Below are 18806 nucleotides of genomic sequence, written 5' to 3' on the forward strand. Positions count from 1 at the left end.
TGTTTGAACGAAATGAATTATTTTTATTTTATAAACGGAGCTGAACAGTGAAACACCTTCGCTTCTGGAAGCTTCTGTCCTTATTCTTTAGAAGTTTTGAAATAGCTAACTAAACAAAGTTCGTTTTTGTCTCCGCTGTAACAGAAAAACATCTTTGTGAATAACATTACTGAGAGACTGGACTACGGCAGCATGCGGCATAATGACGACGCGCCGCGCGTGTGTGTGACACGGACAAATCATACAGCGTACAGAAAGTGTGTGCCAATGACTTCAGGATATTGTACCGAGCACGCGTGCGCACACACGCACAATTATGTGTGTATTATGTATTAGTTACTTTAAATCAAAATATGGAGTAGAGCTGGGGTACAATTTATAACAACACAAGACAGACATCATCATCATCATCATCACCATCCAGCCTGAAAACACACGCTCGCTCGCTCGCTCGCGCGCTCTCTCTCTCATCACAGAATACAGGATTTAGGGCAGAGAGACACAGAGAGTGTTCTAGATGATTCACTGTTCTTGCTTTAAATAAACCAAACTGAACACCCACAAAAACAGGTCACCTAAAGTGGTTTAGAGTGCGTGTGAATAACACAGACTTCACATACCATCACGGATTTGTCCGGTATACAGACATAGGGTGTGTGTGTGTCTGTGTGTGTGTGTGTGTATATATATATATATATATATATATATAAAAAATATACACACATACATTATCTCACAAAAGTGAGTACACCCCTCACGTTTTTGTAAATATTTGATTACATCTTTTAAATGACAACACTGCAGAAATGACACTTCGCTACAATGTAAAGTAGTGAGTGTACAGCTTGTGTAACAGTGTAAATTTACTGTCCCCTCAAAATAACTCAACACACAGCCATTAATGTCTAAACCACTGGCAACAAAAGTGAGTACACCCCTAAGTGAAAATGTCCAAATTGGGCCCAAAGTGTCAATATTTTGTGTGGCCACCATTATTTTCCAGCACTGCCTTAACCCTCTTGGGCATGGAGTTCACCAGAGCTTCACAGGTTGCCACTGGAGTCCTCTTCCGCTCCTCCATGACGACATAATGGAGCTGGTGGATGTCAGAGACCTTGTGCTCCTCCACCTTCCGTTTGAGGATGCTCCACAGATGCTCAATAGGGTTTAGGTCTGGAGACATGCTTGGCCAGTCCATCACCTTCACCCTCAGCTTCTTTAGCAAGGCAGTGGTCGTCTTGGAGGTGTGTTTGGGGTCGTTATCATGCTGGAATACCGCATACTGATCATGCTCTGCTTCAGTATTGCACAGTACATGTTGGCATTCATGGGTCCCTCAATGAACTGTAGCTCCCCCGTGCCGGTAGCACTCATGCAGCCCCAGACCATGACACTCCCACCACCATGCTTGACTGTAGGCAAGACACACTTGTCTTTGTACTCCTCACCTGGTTGCCATCACACACGCTTGACACCATCTGAACCAAATAAGTTTATCTTGGTCTCATCAGACCACAGGACATGCTTCCAGTAATCCATGTCCTTAGTCTGCTTGTCTTCAACAAACTGTTTGCAGGCTTTCTTGTGCATCATCTTTAGAAGAGGCTTCCTTTGGGACAACAGCCATGCAGACCAATTTGATGCAGTGTGCAGCGTATGGTCTGAGCACTGACAGGCTGACCCCCCCACCCCTTCAACCTCTGCAGCAATGCTGGCAGCACTCATATGTCTATTTCCCAAAGACAACTCTGGATATGACGCTGAGCACGTGCACTCAACTTCTTTGGTCGACCATGGCGAGGCCTGAACTGAGTGGAACCTGTGCTGTTAAACCGCTGTATGGTCTTGGCCACCGTGCTGCAGCTCAGTGTCAGGGTCTTGGCAATCTTCTTATAGCCTAGGCCATCTTTATGTAGAGCAACAATTCTTTTTTTCAGATCCTCAGAGAGTTCTTTGCCATGAGGTGCCATGTTGAACTTCCAGTGACCAGTATGAGGGAGTGTGAGAGCGATGACACCAAATTTAACACACCTGCTCCCCATTCACACATGAGACCTTGTAACACTAACAAGTCACATGACACCGGGGAGGGAAAATGGCTAAGTGGGCCCAATTTGGACATTTAGGGGTGTAGTCACTTTTGTTGCCAGGAGTTTAGACATTAATGGCCATGTGTTGGAGTTATTTTGAGGGGACAGCAAATTTACACTGTTATACAAGCTGTACACTCACTACTTTACACTGTAGCAAAGTGTCATTTCTTCAGTGTCACATGAAAAGATATAATCAAATATTTACCAAAATGTGAGGGGTGTACTCACTTTTGTGAGATACTGTGTGTGTGTATATATATATATATATATATATATATATATATATATATATATATATATATATATATATATATATATATATAAAATATATATATTATATACATATATACACACACATTTTTTGCTTTGATCCAATGTTCTTTATCACCACAATTATTGGGGAATCTGGGAAGCAATTACACACACGCATGTATGCGCACACACACACACTAATAATCTAGCATCAGATTTCTAACATTGAAGCCGATCACTAAGCCCCACCCTAAACACTGAGTGCTGTTGCTAAACAGAAGTTCAGTAAAGTTATTTTTTGTGTAAACTCCTCTGTCCTGAACATGAGGGAAAACCTAAAATTACAGCTTTACCTCCGACTGTTACACACTGCTGACACTGGAGACTCCTTCCTTACATGTCAAATAAGTACAGCAGATGCTCCACAAGTCCCTGTGAATGAGCGGTTACTATAGAAACGATAAAGTAAAAAAATCCCATAAATCAGACTGGATTCCACAACTTTTCACTACTGTGTGTGTGTAGGACATGAATGGTTCATATGAGAAACATCTGCTGACACACGCGCACACACACTGTGAGGACATGCTGATACGAACACACAAACACACACATGAGCGCAGACCTATTTATGTGCCATTTCCTTTTATTTATCCAGTTCATTGTTCAACCCACATCTGCTACAGGCCTGAAAAACAATGACCACCCCCCACCCCCCCACACACACCCCCCACACACACAGAGTATAGGAACTCAGTGAAACACAAACATCTGTTGCACTGGTTGCTATTGTTTACTACTCAGTACTTATTGGAGCACAGAAGCTGTTTCCACACACACGCACACACACACACACACACACAGAGTTCAGGCTGGAAAGGTATTTGGACTGATGTAAACGGTGGCCATGTTGTGGAAGAAATGATGGAAACATTAAGATGTTTAGTACAAAAACAGATGGATTCAAACACACACACGGAAAGTACCAGAGGCGATAAGGAAAGTCTCTTTATGCATGTGAGACAGGTGCCGTACCCCCCCCCCCCCCACACACACACACACACATTTTGCACCCCATTTCCTGTTTCTGACGACTACATCTACAAACATGATTAGTATCTTGCAGTGTTCTCTCTGTCCCCCACACACACACACACTATATTTGGAAGGGTGTGTCCTTTACATTTCTGTCCACCCAAAACAGGAAGTGGACATTTTTCAGCACCCTAAATAATCACTGTTTACTTCCTGTGTGCATCCAGAAAGATCCACTAGTTTCCACTGCAGCAGGAAGTCACCAGGAGTTATAATCCGTATCATCTCAGTAACGCGCACAACTTTACGATCAGAAAACATTATATTCGAGTTTCCTTATCCGCAAATATACACACACTCAAGACAAAAACACATTTCCGGTGTAAACGTACAAATACACTGAGGGGTGGAGTTAAGGGGCATGGCATTAGAGTAGCATGTCACCATCTCATCAAATAATTACCATCGCATCATGCATTTCATAACAATAAAGAACAAACCGAATCAAAGTATAATACTGAAACCAAAAGGTGCTGAAGCTCTATCCCCTGATGGCAAGCAGGGGGCGTGTCCTCACTGTCCCCGGTGTGCTCCAATTCTAAATAAGTCCGGGTTGTCCATTTGCCATGTGGACCGAATTCTTTTAAATAATCACAGGGTTTTAGAGTGCCCCAAGTCATCGGAAAAATAAAACATACACACACTGATATGGGAACATTCTTCTCATGATGTTTGGCTCTGTGGGGCACAGACACACACTCTAATCTCTCTCTCTCTCTCTCTCTCTCTCTCACACACACACACACACATATCCTAATTGTCCAACATTTAAAAAAATTTTAAGTAAGGTGTTATTCCTCAAGTCTGTGTGTGTGTATAAGAGAGAGAAAGAGAGCACATTTCCAGTCAGGGTTAATCTTTCACAACTGTAACCTTAGATGCCAAAACTATCAGTGTTATAATTATGAATTCCTTCCTACAGGGGGATTCCAATCCTCACACACACACACACACACACACACACACACACACACACACACACACACACACACACACACACATTTCCTCTTCCCCTTGATTAAAGTGTGTATGAACAACAGACCTCATATATGAAAAATACACACATCCACACAAAATATCAACATTTGAGTAGAGCCTCCGGTCAAACACTGCAACTGCACATCACGTGCACACACACACACACACAACAAAAAGTATCACTTATCGCACACAAAATTCATCACAAACATTTAGCTTGTGTTACCATACAGACACACATTCTACACATCCGCAGCACATAGGGGATAGCGGACATGTGTGTGGAGCCTTGATTTAAGGACAGTTGCTGCTTTTGGACTTCCTGTAGCTCATCTCACACACACACAGCAAAAACATATACCTGTCCATTTTAAATAGGCTCCACCCCCATCCCAACTAATTTGGAGCTAATTTGAATGCAAGTCAAGGACGTTTTGCATGCTGAGATTTTGCATATATTCCTTCCTAGGAGGGCAAAGACACACACACACAGATTGGGATGTAAAATAAAAGGAAGTGGTTTCTTTCTCCTTCCTCTCTACTTCCTGTTTGATATCCCAGATTGTCACACAGCTGGAGAGGATGAAGATACTTTTCTCCCCTCACACACACACACACACACACACACACCTGCTAAAAACACAGACAAGCATGAACACATACCAAATACTAACGACACACACACAAACACACAAAAAGGGAAGGCAACACACATCATAACACCCTTGTGCACAGACACTGCACACACACACACACACACACAAAAGAGAAAACACACGAATGCACACCAAATACACATATGCATGGACCAAACACCAACACACGCACGCAAAACACTAAACATTCACACACATCAAACTCTAAACACACACAAAGTTTGGGTGTCCACTAAATAGTTGTGTGTGTGTGTGTGTGTGTGTGTATGAAGAGAACTCAGGAGATCAGGTTTAAAAAGTTTTTTAAAGGTCTCTCATGAGAGTTCTTTTCACTTCCACACATACAAAGAAAGGCATGTGAAATATGTTGTGTGTGTGTCTTTGCTTTCTTTGAACTTTTCAACTCAGGTCTGAATCTGGAACTGATCGAGTAAAGTAACAGTAAAGTAAAGCAGCCAAGTGTAAAGCGCCACCACTTTACTGTGTTTCATCTGGAAATGTCTGTCTTGAGGATTGTTATGGTTACTGTGTGTGTGTGTGGGCGAAAGAGAGAGCGATAGTATGGTTTAGGAAGTGTCCCACTCTGGCTCACAACACTAAATCAAGCTCACCGTTACACCACTCATACATATAGACCATATTTCACCCAGCAATGAGCCTTGTGTGTCATGTGAAACACCCGTCCCCACTAAAGTGGTCATGCATGCATGCACACGCACACACACACAATAATACACAGCTTGAACATGCTGAAATCGAGTTATGGATCCTGATTGGTCAGGTGTAAAATTTTAAATAAAAAATTAAATCAATTTTAAAAAATAATTGCTGTGGTGAAGTTTTCTGGAAGGAGAGATGTGTTTATGAAACATGTATGGAAAGGAGTCTCCAGTGTCAGCGCTGTGTAAGAGTCAGCGCTAAAGCTGCTGTGGTACAAGAGGGAAAACACACTCAGGGTCGTCCTGTTGGAAGAAAATGATCAACTTCAGTATGTTACAACTAACTCCAGCTCATCACAGCACCCTGGTTATTATCTTCCTGTACCAGCATCTGAATCACTGCTGACTCTGAGGCAGGGGACAAACAGATTCAACACTTTAGAGGCTTCTCACCTCACCTTCCTGGTGACTCGCGATGTCTTTGTTTGTTTGTTTTTTACTCCGCGGCTTTCTCGCGCTCCGAAATCCGACGTGAACTGTCTTCACGCGCGCGCACGGAGCTACTTTCGGTGCTACTTTCGGTGCTACTTTCGATGAACTCTGTTTGCACCGAGCATTAACAGTCTCTCGTTGAATCGTTTAGGATACCGACTCACACTGTTCAGATTACACACCGGACGCACGTGCGAATTTACCGTACTTTAGGTGAGCGTGCGCCGGTGTCACGTGACTACCAACGTCAAATAAACCATAAAACCATCCCGGTGTTTTGTTTTTCTCTCACATAGGCTGTGCTGGAAAAGACATTCCTGTAGAAAGTGTAGTGCAGCAAATACTCGTAAATATGCAGCAATTATGGATACTTATATACTTCACAGTCACGTGACTGTTACAGCGGTTAGAGAGAAAAATCCTGCTCCATGGTTTGCCAACCGGCATTAAAAAATAAGAAAAAGATGATCCTGTTTTCATTTTGCACACTGAATCTGGATTTTGTTTTGTCAGTAATAAAAACATTACATAAATTGAACATTACATTGAACATTACATAAAGTGGTCAGATCACTAAAATAGGACTCTTGTTTTTGGGAATATTTAAAATAAAGTGTCAAGGTAACGTGTAAGTGTTTATTTCTAGCTAAACACTGTTGAAACTATTCAGCTACTGGAGGAGAAAAAGGACGAGTTATGACACCAAAATGCATCTCAAAAACTGAATCTATTTCCAATCTCTCTCTCTCTCTCTCTCTCTCTCTCTCTCTCTCTCTCTCACACACACACACACACACACACACACACAATTGTTTCTTTCTCCCGGCAGTCATTTTAACCCATTACTTGTCTTATCAGTTCCATCAGTGGTCTCAGTGTGTGACAAATCCTCCAGATGGTAATGAGGACTGTGTTTCTGCCTGCTCGCTCGCTCTCTCTCTCTCACACACACACACAGGAAAAGGAAATGCCATAGAGGAGATGTAATGCCATCCATAATGAGTGCTGATACTCACTGTGTATATTTATAGGGGTCAGTGTAGATGGCACAGTGATACACTCTACAGGGAAGTTCACTTCAGACATAACACAAGATGAGTGGGGGGAAAGAAATGCCTTATTTAGCATTTATCCGTGTGTGTGTGTGAGAGAGAGAGAGAGAGAGAGTCTTGCATCACATCACAGAAATGTGGCTAAAAATCCGGATCTTGGTCGATTCTGAACGCTGCTGAATCAAATGAGTCATATCAAAGATTCATTTCATTGACTCATGTGTGCACCCTGGGAAGCGTTTCAGGAACTGAGGAACTTTAAGTGCATTTCCACCTCTCATCCAGGCTTGCTTCAGTTCAGAGTTACTACCTTTTTATGTATCAAGAACGATTGTGGGCGGAGTTTTCCATAGTGAAGGTCACGGATTGGTCAAACACAAGATTTGCATAATAATCAATGCTCCTTCCTTCAAAAATTTCATGTCAAATGTAATATTCCTCCTCAGGTCATCATCACGATAATCATTATAAGTTAACTTTGTAGACATTTTATTAATTAATTTTCATTTTACTTGATGCAATGGCAAATCGTTTGAATACTTTCATTATTTTTTTAATCAGTCGTTTATTTATTTATTTTGAAAACAATGAAATTATGCATCAATCGAATTAAACAAATTCACCTGAAAACGTTCTGGAACTCTTGAATTCCTCAGAAGGTTCCAGATATATTTCATTTCTCAGAAGGTTCAATGACTATTTGGTTTCTCTGATGGTTTCCAGAACTCTTTCTTTCCTGAGAAAGTTCCAGATATACAGAATTTCATCTCTCAGAAAGTTCCAGAACTGTTTAGTTCCTCAGGAGTCTCACTCACCTGCCCCTCCACACTGCTTCCATAAAACTAGATAATAGAAAACTAGCATTGCAATATGATTGCTACCATTATTCAGGTACAGAAGTTTCATCTGGCTTTCTGCAGAGTTCATATCCACACACACACACACACACACACACACACACACACACACAAACACACACACACACACACACACACACAAAGAGATCACAGTTCTGATTATGATGTAGCTGTCACGGCTAAGTGCCCTGCTCATTAGCACCTATTGTACAGAACAAAACCAAAGACACCACTTTAACCACAAGTAAGTGTGTGTGTGTGTGTGTGTGTGTGTGTGTGTGTGTGTGTGTGTGTGTGTGTGTGTGAGAGAGAGAGAGAGAGAGAGAGAGGGAGAGGGAGAGGGAGTGTATTAGGTAATAACCATGAAGTCATATTTGTTGTTGCCCTGGAAAGTAAGAGCAAAACTTATACACACCAACATAAAAGAGTGTTGTATGCATCTCTCTCTCTCTGATCAAAATTCAAGTCTCAGACACACACACACACACACACACACACACACACACACACAAGCAAGTGACCCACATCATTTACCTGCCTCATGATCTTTCCCTCCTACTAGCAGCAGCAGTGTGTGTGAATGCAAATCTAGGACTTTCCAAACTGGGCGAGTGAGTGTGTTATACACTTGAGAGGCCGAGTGTCCTGTTTCTGAGCTCTCCAAACTTAACTGTCTAATTAGTACAGTGGCTAATTAGCTGAGAGACCACCAGTGATCCCACAGGGATCTCACTCACTCACTCACACACACACACACAGATCAGTAGTAGTCACTCCCAGGAGATGGGTGGAGATATTTTCATCACTGTGCCCTCATTGCTACTTTCACATTTTTCTCTAATCTTACTGTCTCACTCTGTCAATGTCTCTCTCTCTCTCTCTCTCTCTCTAACACACTATCTCACTCTCTCAGTGTATCTCTGTCTTTCTCTCTCTCACACACTGTCTCACTCTCTGTGTGCGTCTCTCTCTCACTGTCTTTCTCGCGTTCTCTCTCTCTGTCTCACTGTCTTACTTTCTAACACACTCTCACTCTTTCTTGGTTTCACTCTCACACACTTTGACACTCTGACACACTGTCACTGTCTGACGCAGTGTCTCACTCTACAGCATGCTCTCACACATTCACTGTCTCACTCGCTCTGTCACAATAGCTCACTCTCTTTTTGTATATATGTGTGTGTGTGTGTGTGTGTGTGTGTGTGTGTGTGACACAGAGAGAGAGAGGACACACACTGACCCATATGTTACTCTCTGAACTTCAGCCAAATGCTGACACACTTCACATGAAACATTTGATCCTGCAGTCAGATGGCAGCTTACCAAAACCATTGTTACTCTGAACACACACACACACACACTGCAGTAAAGAAGAAATAAAAGAAGCACTTGTTCCTCACTGGCTATTTGACTTCCTGATTTCCCATGATGCACTGGGACCAGAAACCCCCTGTATTTACGAGAATCCGGGAGCCTCAGGAGAAAACTGATAAAGGAGGAATTGGAGTCCAAAAGGCTCACACACACACACAGACACACACAGACACACACAGACACAGACACACACACACACACACACACACACACACCACTGAAATAGGACCCTCAGTGCTCTTTATGGCACTGTGAAAGCATTATGGAAATCAGTGATCAGCATGAGGAGAATAAGAGGTAAAATATTATTTGGCTGTATTACACACACACACACACACACACACACACACACACACACACACACACACACACAATCAGCTGGTCCTGGATCAACAATCCTGCAAATGCCAGGTGGAACAAAGGCTACAGGAAGTACAGTAAGATATTTCCTGTTAGACAGGCAGAGGGGTGGTAAAACTAAATCTGACCACGGGCACCATGTGAACATACACACACACTTACACTTTTGTTAGCTTTCACTTCCAAACTGCAACACTCCTGATCCTCACACATATGGGGTGTCATCTGTAAAATAAAATGTGCATCAAAAACTGGTTCAATTTGATCAGATTTAGCTACAAAAACATCCAATTTTTTCAAGATTTACATAAAGAAAATGTTGCCATTTTTATTATTTAAAAATAAATATCAAAACTAAATCTAAACATTTAATCTAAGTCTAAATGTTAAATCTCAAATATGAACCTCCATATGTAAATGTTATATTTAAATGTTAAATCTAAATGTTTAATATGAAGCATAAATATAAATGTGAATCCTATATTTAAATCTTATATGGAAATGTTCAATATAAACTTTCTATAACGATCTACCTTGAAATAACAACATACAATCTGGAAATAATTAAATATTTCAGAAAATAAAACATAAAAACATACCGTACTTAAATTATGAGATATTAAACTATAAACACACTTCCGTATAAAGATACACAGTAAGATATACAGCTGAAATAACAAAATAGTATCTTTTTATTATTATAGTTATTATACTAAAATAATGAGATAAGTAGAAATACCGATATCTTTAAATAACGATTTTATTAAGTTAAAATATGAAACTAATGAGATGTGGTTCCGTATGACGTCACCCAAAAATTCAATAAAATAAATATAATAGCGACACCCAGCGGTCAGACCAGGAACTGAATCTTTTATTATTATTATTATTATTATTATTATTATTATTAGACAGTGTTTATTGTTATTATATAGGGTGTCCCAAAAGTCTCCATACATATGAGGAAATAAACACTTTTTAGTCTATATTAGATTACATTATATATTTTTTTCAGGCAGCCTTTGACAGAAGAAGAAATCATTCTGGCTGGATCAGGAAGGTTGTGATGGACTTTAACAAGAAACATGGCAAACACATCACACAACACACTGTTGGACAGGGGGTTTCTGGCCCCAGTGCATAGTGCAGAAAAATTTAGCAACAAATTCATAAAGTCTGGAAATGCTGCAGACCAACCGAGAAGAAGTGGACATCCCCGACCTGAACATCCACTGACGAAGGCACAGCCGACGTGGTGCTGGTGTACACAGAAAGTTTTGGGACACCCTGTACACATACATGGGTTCAGATTGAAGTTTACATTTCATATCACAGTTTGTGAAAAAGGACTTTATTTGTGATGATCACAAACAGGCAGCCATTTTAATTACAAGTTCAAAACAGTGTGTCATTTTAAAAACAGTGTACAAGGATATGTGCGTGTGTGTGTGTGTGTATGTATATTTTATATATATATATATATATATATATATATATATATACACACACACACACACACACACACACACACACACACACTTTAAGATTGATACTTTTTTCATAAGATGAAACAGTTCACAGAGCGGTTCTACAATCTCGTTAACTCTAAATCAAAGTCTAAACTTGTAAGTGAGGAAAAAAGGAACAAACTGAAATGCTTTCTGTAATGCTTCCTTATACACCTCATGCATAAAACATAAATTATTATATACAAACGATATGATACATGCTCACATTGTGCATAACATTCAGATCATTCTCAACAAAAGACTAAAACACATGAAACACGTTACATGTCTGTCCCTGAGGTTTCATCCAGTAAAATGTGCAACTTTTTTTTTTTTTGGAATCCTTTAGGTTTTTATCTCCTGCTTTCTCACATTGTTTGGGAATAGAGAAGTGAATTCAGTGTGTGTACCTGGTGTACAGAGCAGACATGCTCAAGCGAAGGGGAGAAACCAGGCCAAGGACGTTAAAGAGGATGTTTCCACACAGCGCTTTCACTTAAAGCTCTGAACAGGGCTTAATTCACAATAAACACGCCAGTAGTAATGCTTCTATTAGTCAGTAAACATCCTGCACTGCTTTAACAATCCCTGCTAAGATAATAAACTTACTCATGAACCATGTCCAGACTTAAAAAAAACCCAAAACTTACAATATAATCGAAAATAATGATCTGTTTCTCACAGCATTTTATCCCCAGTGTTCTATTAAAAGATCTTCATTGACCTTCACGTCATCACTATTGACCTTCACTTTCCTATGTTTGATCCCCAATATGTTTGAGCACAAAGTTGAGGGTTAACAAGGTTTTTTTCCCCCGGAGATAAACACACAACATTAAAACCTTTGATTTTGCTGCAGATGAGAAAAGGGTTTATCAGGCGTACTGTTGCGGCTTTTGCGAGCTGGTGGAAGCCGTCAGGTTCTCCGTCTTCTTCGTGTCGGCGTGATGGTCCTGAGCTGCTGCTTCTGAGGAGACCAAATCAAATCAGATCAGGAATGTGTGTGAATACAGGTTACGTCAATATTAACGCGTTTGAGTTGTGCTGAATGAGCAGGTGTATAGGTGTTCCTAATAAAGTGTTCATGAATGAATATATAATGCATTGTATTGTTATTCGAAGTGTTGATATAATTCCCCCAGAAACAGGAAGTCAGGGCGGGACATACTGAGTGGCTCCTCCCCCTTTTTAAACAGCCAATTGCATTTAGCATACCTCATAGCCTCGGGCTAAGCCGTACTTTACAGTTAGTACCATGGATGTTTACAATGTTGGGGGTGGGACACTTCAGATTCGAGAAAGCGAAGTTTGTTTGTTAGAACTGAAAAAGAAAAAAAACAGGCTGAAGTGGCACCTAATGTTAAAAAAGAGCAGAAAGAGGAACGATGCATTCAGCTTCCTTTAACACTCCTCACACCACACACACACACACACACACAAACACACACACTACAACACCATATCTCTGAGCTAACCTCTACACATCAGTGTCAGTCAGAAGGAGTCGATTAGTTTTCTATAACAGCAGCTCTGACAGTAGCGCAGGTTTATATTAATGCGCTCGTTCTGATACATTATCGTTTCCATAGTAACAGCTCATTCACAGGGAGCGGACGTGTACAGCGGACGTTCCACTGATAATAAACAAATTGAATAATAATCATTGACATGATGAAGTTTTCTGTAAGGAGACGTGTTTATGTAACATGTTTGGAAGGAGTCTTCAGTGTCAGCACTGTGTAACAGTCAGCATTAAAGCTGTAATTTTAGGTTCCCCCCCAAATCTTCCCGCTCTGACCAAGTGTTAAAGACTTACTCTGTAGTTTAGACAGGGCGTGTTCCAGACCCTTAATAGCCTTCATCTGATTACTCCTGAACTTGGACAACCCAAACTCCTGAAACAAGAGCGAGAAAGAGAGAGAGAGAGAGAGAGAGAGAGAGAGAGCAACAGTGAGACAGACAGACAGACAGACAGACAGAGAGTCTGTACCCAAGCTTCAGCAATATAAATGTTAATGCCATGCCAATAAAGCAACGTTTTGACTAAGAGCAAGACAGATAGACAGACAGACCTACAGACAGAGAGAGTGAGACAGGTATCCAGAGAGAGAGAGAGAGAGAGAGAGAGAGAGAGAGAGAGAGAGAGAGAGAGAGAATTACTTGGGTGTGTTTTATGTGAGTATCACGTCTATGACTCTTGGCTGGATGAGACTTCGAGACTGTGTGTGTGTGTTACCTGGATAGGCCTTGACAGACCAAACACTCCTGATGAGATCCAGGCTTCTCTTGTGATTCCAGTCCAAACAGGCCTCTCCTGATCACTATGAAACACACATCGCTCCACCACTGTCTGATACAACAAACACACACATAGGTAAAAAATGGGGTCAAGTGCACAAACACACACACGTCAGTCAGATATGAAGTTATATCTGATGATAATATTTTTCACGGTTACCATTAATGTGGAATGGTTTAAATTCCAGGTCAGTGTAGTGAGGCGTCTGCTGCTGGGGTCGATGATGGAGTCCTCTACGATGTAAACGGAACGTGACAGGTTGCCAGGGAAGATTCGCTCCGCCCACCGAGGCAGCCGATTGGTCTTTGTGAGGAGACGGCGGGAAAGGAGGCAGTTATCTGGAGTCACCTCGCGAAAGATCACATCCTCTGTCAAAACATGAGTACTGACACAGAGAGAGAGAGAGAGAGAGAGAGAGAGAGAGAGAGAGAGAGAGAGAGAGAGAGATACAGGTGAACATGGAGGCTGCAGATGGTGTGAGATGTTCCTGATGTACCTGATAGATCAGTACCTGTAGGGATTTGGGTATCTCTGCCAGAACGCAGCCAGAACCTGCTCCCACGAGCTCCTGATCTCCGTCTCACTGAAGAAATACTTCCCCATCTCTATGATACCAGGAAGAATAAATCATTAAACAGTGGTTTAGTAGGTGTTGTGCTTTCTCAGTAACGTGACAAGCCGCGATTTTGTCTTATTAACTGTAAGAGAGAGAATAAAGAGAGGGAATAAAGAGAGGGAATAAAGAGAGGGAATAAAGAGAGGGCCGGTGAGGGAGCAAGAGTTTATAGCTGCTTTAACGTAAGCGAGAACAGGAACTAACTCGTTTCAAATAACATCATAATGTAATTATAAACGGATTTTAAAAAGTGTATGTTGTTCTTTTAATAAATAAAAATGGTAATCATTCTTAAGTTGTTGTGGTGTCAGAGGAAGAAAACACTTGGGGATGTGCTAGGGTGGAGTAAACGTCATACAGATAATCACATTACCCAACACACACACACACACACACACACACACACGAGTATATCTGAGTTATTCCCTATACATGCTAATCTGAGGTAATTATTCTAATGACTATTTTTGCCTTTACATCTCAATAAAGATTCAATTCTTCTCTTTATCGTCAGTATTTCCATCTCAGATCCTAAAGCAGACTCAATACAATACTGTTTCATGGTTCACACACATTAAATCCGCTCATTCAGTATTTAACAAAACACTCAAACGCTAATGGCTGGTGAGGCTTCATCAATTCAATCACACCCGTATTCCCCTAAATCCCGCCTCCCGCACTATGATTGGCTACAAACACGGTTTACAAGGTGGCCTGACGCCAAACATGATATTATAACCAATCATAGCGCGGGATTTGGAATTCCACCAACCAATCACAACGGAGATGTCGCAATGTATGTGGGGAAAACATGGCGATTGTGATGGTAGCGCTAATTTAGCTTTTACCATTTTGACGTCAGTTAGAGACTTGAACTGAAAAAGCCATTAAAAAAAACAACTCTTAGCTAACATCTACTAACGTTAACCAGCTAACTAACAAACACACAAAGGGTAAAATAACCTTCCGTTTGAGTTGTCTAACCGGGGCTGTATCTCAAACGGACGTTTAGTGCACTACACAGGGAGCAAAGGTCTATTAATTTATGTCCTATGAAAGGGCAGTAATACAGGGAATAGGGAGAAATTAGTCTAGCTATAGTTCTACGCTCACTGTAGATTACTGACGCCCTTTAATCCTGTGTGTGTTCTAAAATAAAACCAGCCTTTTCAAAATAAAGTCTCCAGGTGTTAGCTAAGATATTACCTTTTTTAATGAATGGGTAAATGCAAAGTAAACATACCCAGAGCTGCTTCACACCTCAGTCACCAGATTTAATCCGCTGTTTCAGATGTGTATCATTATCGCTCTGTGATGATCTTCACTACACTCATCAGTCATTCTGGAGGCTGGAAATGGGGCTTGAACTTTTCTGTGGCGTTCAAAGCGAGTCTGAGTCCACTCTGACAAAACCGCATAGTTAATTATTTATGTTACCGCTAGATGGCAGTGTTCTAGTCGTTTACATTTCTCCCTTTCACCGCTAGATGGCAGTGCAACATAGTTTCCACAAACATGCATATTTATATATATTTAAACACTAGATGGCGACATTTCAAATTAATTCCTTAAATGTCCATTAACTGGTAGTATAATACCGGGTTTTACAATGTAAGAATTCCGCTGGATATGAACGGTTTTTAATGATCGATAACGTTCAAATGGTTTTAAAAAAATAATTAAAATATTATAACGTTATAACCTTGATATTTAGACTTAAACCCTTTGTTTTGCGTTTTTAAGCTAAATTTTACTACAGAAACGAAACATTTCACTTTGTAGATAGATAGATAGATAGATAGATTAGGATAGATTAGGAGGAACTAATGTAGCTTGTATGAAAGAGATATATTAATTGGGAAATTATTAAATGGTTCTGTTTGTCACTGTATGTGTTTTAGTTAATTTTTTTGTGATGTGTATTATTGTATTGTACAACACATTATTTATTAAACGTTATGGTCAGTAATGTTACTACACACTACATCACTCCATAGCTAATGTATTACTAGCTTTCAGAACTGCTGAGTCTGGTCACCTGAAACCGGAAGTGCCACGTTGTTTTTATGCACATCAAATAAACATTTTGTATAATCTTTTTTTTTTTTTTTTTTTTTTAAATCTGGTTTCTTTTGGCAATAAAAAAAAGGCAACTTATTGTGAAGTGTGTATAAGCACCTCTGCTTTTTAAAAATGCGTTTGATTCCCTCCTCTGCCCTGTGTGTGTGGAGTTCGCATGTTCTCCCTGTGCTGCGGGGGTATCCTACGGGTCCTCCCCAGTCCAAAGACATACATGGTAGGCTGATTGGAATGTCCAAAGTGTCTATAGTGTGTGAATGTGTATGTGATTGTGTCCTGTGATGGATTGGTACACTGTCCAGGGTGTACCCTGCCTTGCACCCCATGCTCCCTGGTATAGGCTCCAGGTTCCCTGTGACCCAGTAGGATAAGCGGTATAGAAGATGGATGGATGGATGTATAATCTGTGGATATTTTATTATTATCTTGTTTTGTGGAATTAGTGACTACAATTAGATTCTGTCCATTTTCATTCCTAACTGTGAGCAGTGGTTCTTGATTGTGTATTTCCTACTAGTTTAATTAAAAAAATTATAGTTAGGGAGTTTGAGGGAAATTACTAATTTTTACTTAGTAGTAATTTCTACTAGTAATAGTAATTTCTCTGTTAATTTTAGTTATCATATTTTGTAATGATAAAATGGGGGAAATGTGAGGGAAAATACTCATTTTTACTTTGTAATAGTTTTGTTCTTGTCCTTTTTCTGTTCATCAGAGGATAACGCCTAAGAAGTCCATGTCATGTCACTGAGATCAGTACAGAATGTTTATCTGCAATACAGAGACACAAACATGTTCTTCTGTTCAAGGTTCATCTGCACATCTTCCAAGACCCTAAAAGAAAGCCTGTTTGAACTGCCTCAAACTGCTTCTTATTGGTACACAGAAGTGTGTCATGCTCTGCTTTTCATATATATAGTAGATTATTCTATCCTGCTTTATTCTATCCTATATTAACCATCTTTCTGTAATAAACCTTATTACCTTCAGAGGACAAGTCTGAGAGTGTTGTCTAATTTCCATGACAATTTGGCATCTCCTGGTTGGGCTGCGTGAGTCTTTTCAGCTTTTCTGGGCAACAAACAAACCGGAGCCTTACCACTGACTGGTAGGAATCATCAAGAATTTAGAATTAGAATTAGAATTAGAATTTTATTAAGTCATTGTGTATTGCTGTCTGTATGGAAGGGAGTCAATGAAATAAGAAATGCACGTATTACATTGAGAGAAGTATTACATGGAGCGATTTCTTATAAGAAGTTCCAGGAAGGCAAAGGGGAAGGCCTCTGCGACACCAGAGATATTGGTGTTTCTTAGATCACAGCTTCAAAACTAAGATATATACTGACGGGTATATATATAGAGAGATAATAACGGTAAAAATATTTGCTAATGGAAAGAGTCCGGTTCGAGCAATAAATACGTAAAGAGAGTACTTAATAAGAAGCACAAGAGGCGCAGTATTTTTGCGGCAGGTTATTATCAAGTGGCATGCCCCATTGACTCATTACATCATATCAGAGATACATGATATATTTGGCAAATTTAACGCACAAGTAAATTTTACTGATATAAAAAAATAAAATAATTATTATTATTTTAAAAAAAAGAAGGGAAGAGAAAACTGTAAGTCCTACCAAATTGCTGTATGTGGAGTCGTCCTCACAGGTAAACTCTTTTACATTCTTAAGGTTTGCTCTATTGAACCTATAGATTATTTGATTAATTGAATGTCTAGAGATTTGGCACACAATTGGGACCTTTTCTGTCTGTGCACGAGAATGCATATTCAATTGATTTTCATAGCAGGTTAAATTGATTAAAACTTTGAAAGTTTTAGAAGGTGTAAAAAGAAAAAAAAAAGGGGAATTATTTGGTATTTAGCTGACCGTGGTGACGGAACTAAGTGCCTAAGGCGACATGATTTCTATAGATCCCACATAAGCCTGCGAAGTTCTTTAGTGGACTATTGCTGCAGATTGGACGACAATTAATAGTTAAAAGCCCATATGCCAAGATATTGGCCGCCTCTGTAAACCGTTCTGTGTTGCCTTTTGTCAGAAGAATCATTGCCAACAGTGCTACCCACACAACGTCACACGTCCCCTCGTCACGCAGACACATAATGGTTATTCTATCATTGAACACATGCGGTCTGTGATATGCAACCTTCCGCAGACTAGCGAGTTGGGGCTTAATTGGTTGAACTCCGTTTTCGGGGGCTGGAGGTCGTGGATACTGACCATTTGTGTTCCTATAGTCACCGTCATTCTACCTGTCTTAATCATGGCTCCATGTGTAATTTCCTGCGTGCGGGGGTGTTTCCTCCACTCATTATGAGCAATGACCCATGACCAAACACTGATGCTAATTAAAACATCCACAAAAAGTGACTATGACCATTATTAAGACCAACCTGAGCTGTATCTTAAACCT

The 18806-nt window shown here is 40.3% G+C and overlaps 2 protein-coding genes across 5 annotated transcripts in view; both read right to left on the reverse strand.

Annotated features, from left to right (window-relative positions):
- Window positions 1–6416, reverse strand: part of LOC108275720 (pleckstrin homology domain-containing family G member 1) — a 36580-nt gene extending 30164 nt beyond the window's left edge. Inside the window, exon 1 of the mRNA XM_017486640.3 lies at window positions 6192–6416. The gene's annotated coding sequence lies outside the window, so the exon portion shown is untranslated. The remainder of the gene's footprint in view (window positions 1–6191) is intronic.
- Window positions 6417–11344: 4928 nt separating this feature from the next.
- Window positions 11345–17459, reverse strand: prelid1b (PRELI domain containing 1b). Of its 4 annotated transcripts, XM_053686102.1 has the most exons (8): window positions 17355–17459; window positions 17046–17141; window positions 15535–15694; window positions 14187–14280; window positions 13835–14060; window positions 13613–13726; window positions 13193–13271; window positions 11345–12343 (listed from the first exon to the last, which is right to left on the reverse strand). In XM_053686102.1, exons 4-8 carry the CDS (start codon window positions 14276–14278, stop codon window positions 12252–12254), a joined length of 603 nt encoding a protein of 200 aa, XP_053542077.1. In that variant the 5' UTR covers window positions 14279–14280; window positions 15535–15694; window positions 17046–17141; window positions 17355–17459; the 3' UTR covers window positions 11345–12251. The 4 variants fall into 4 exon arrangements, with proteins under 4 accessions (XP_053542077.1, XP_053542076.1, XP_017342142.1 ...); XM_053686101.1 differs by lacking the exon at window positions 15535–15694; XM_017486653.3 differs by lacking the exons at window positions 15535–15694; window positions 17046–17141 and having other exon boundaries at window positions 17355–17450.
- Between the last annotated feature and the right edge of the window lie 1347 nt (window positions 17460–18806).

This window comes from Ictalurus punctatus, chromosome 15, assembly GCF_001660625.3.
Source record: "Ictalurus punctatus breed USDA103 chromosome 15, Coco_2.0, whole genome shotgun sequence".
Classification (NCBI taxonomy): domain Eukaryota; kingdom Metazoa; phylum Chordata; class Actinopteri; order Siluriformes; family Ictaluridae; genus Ictalurus; species Ictalurus punctatus.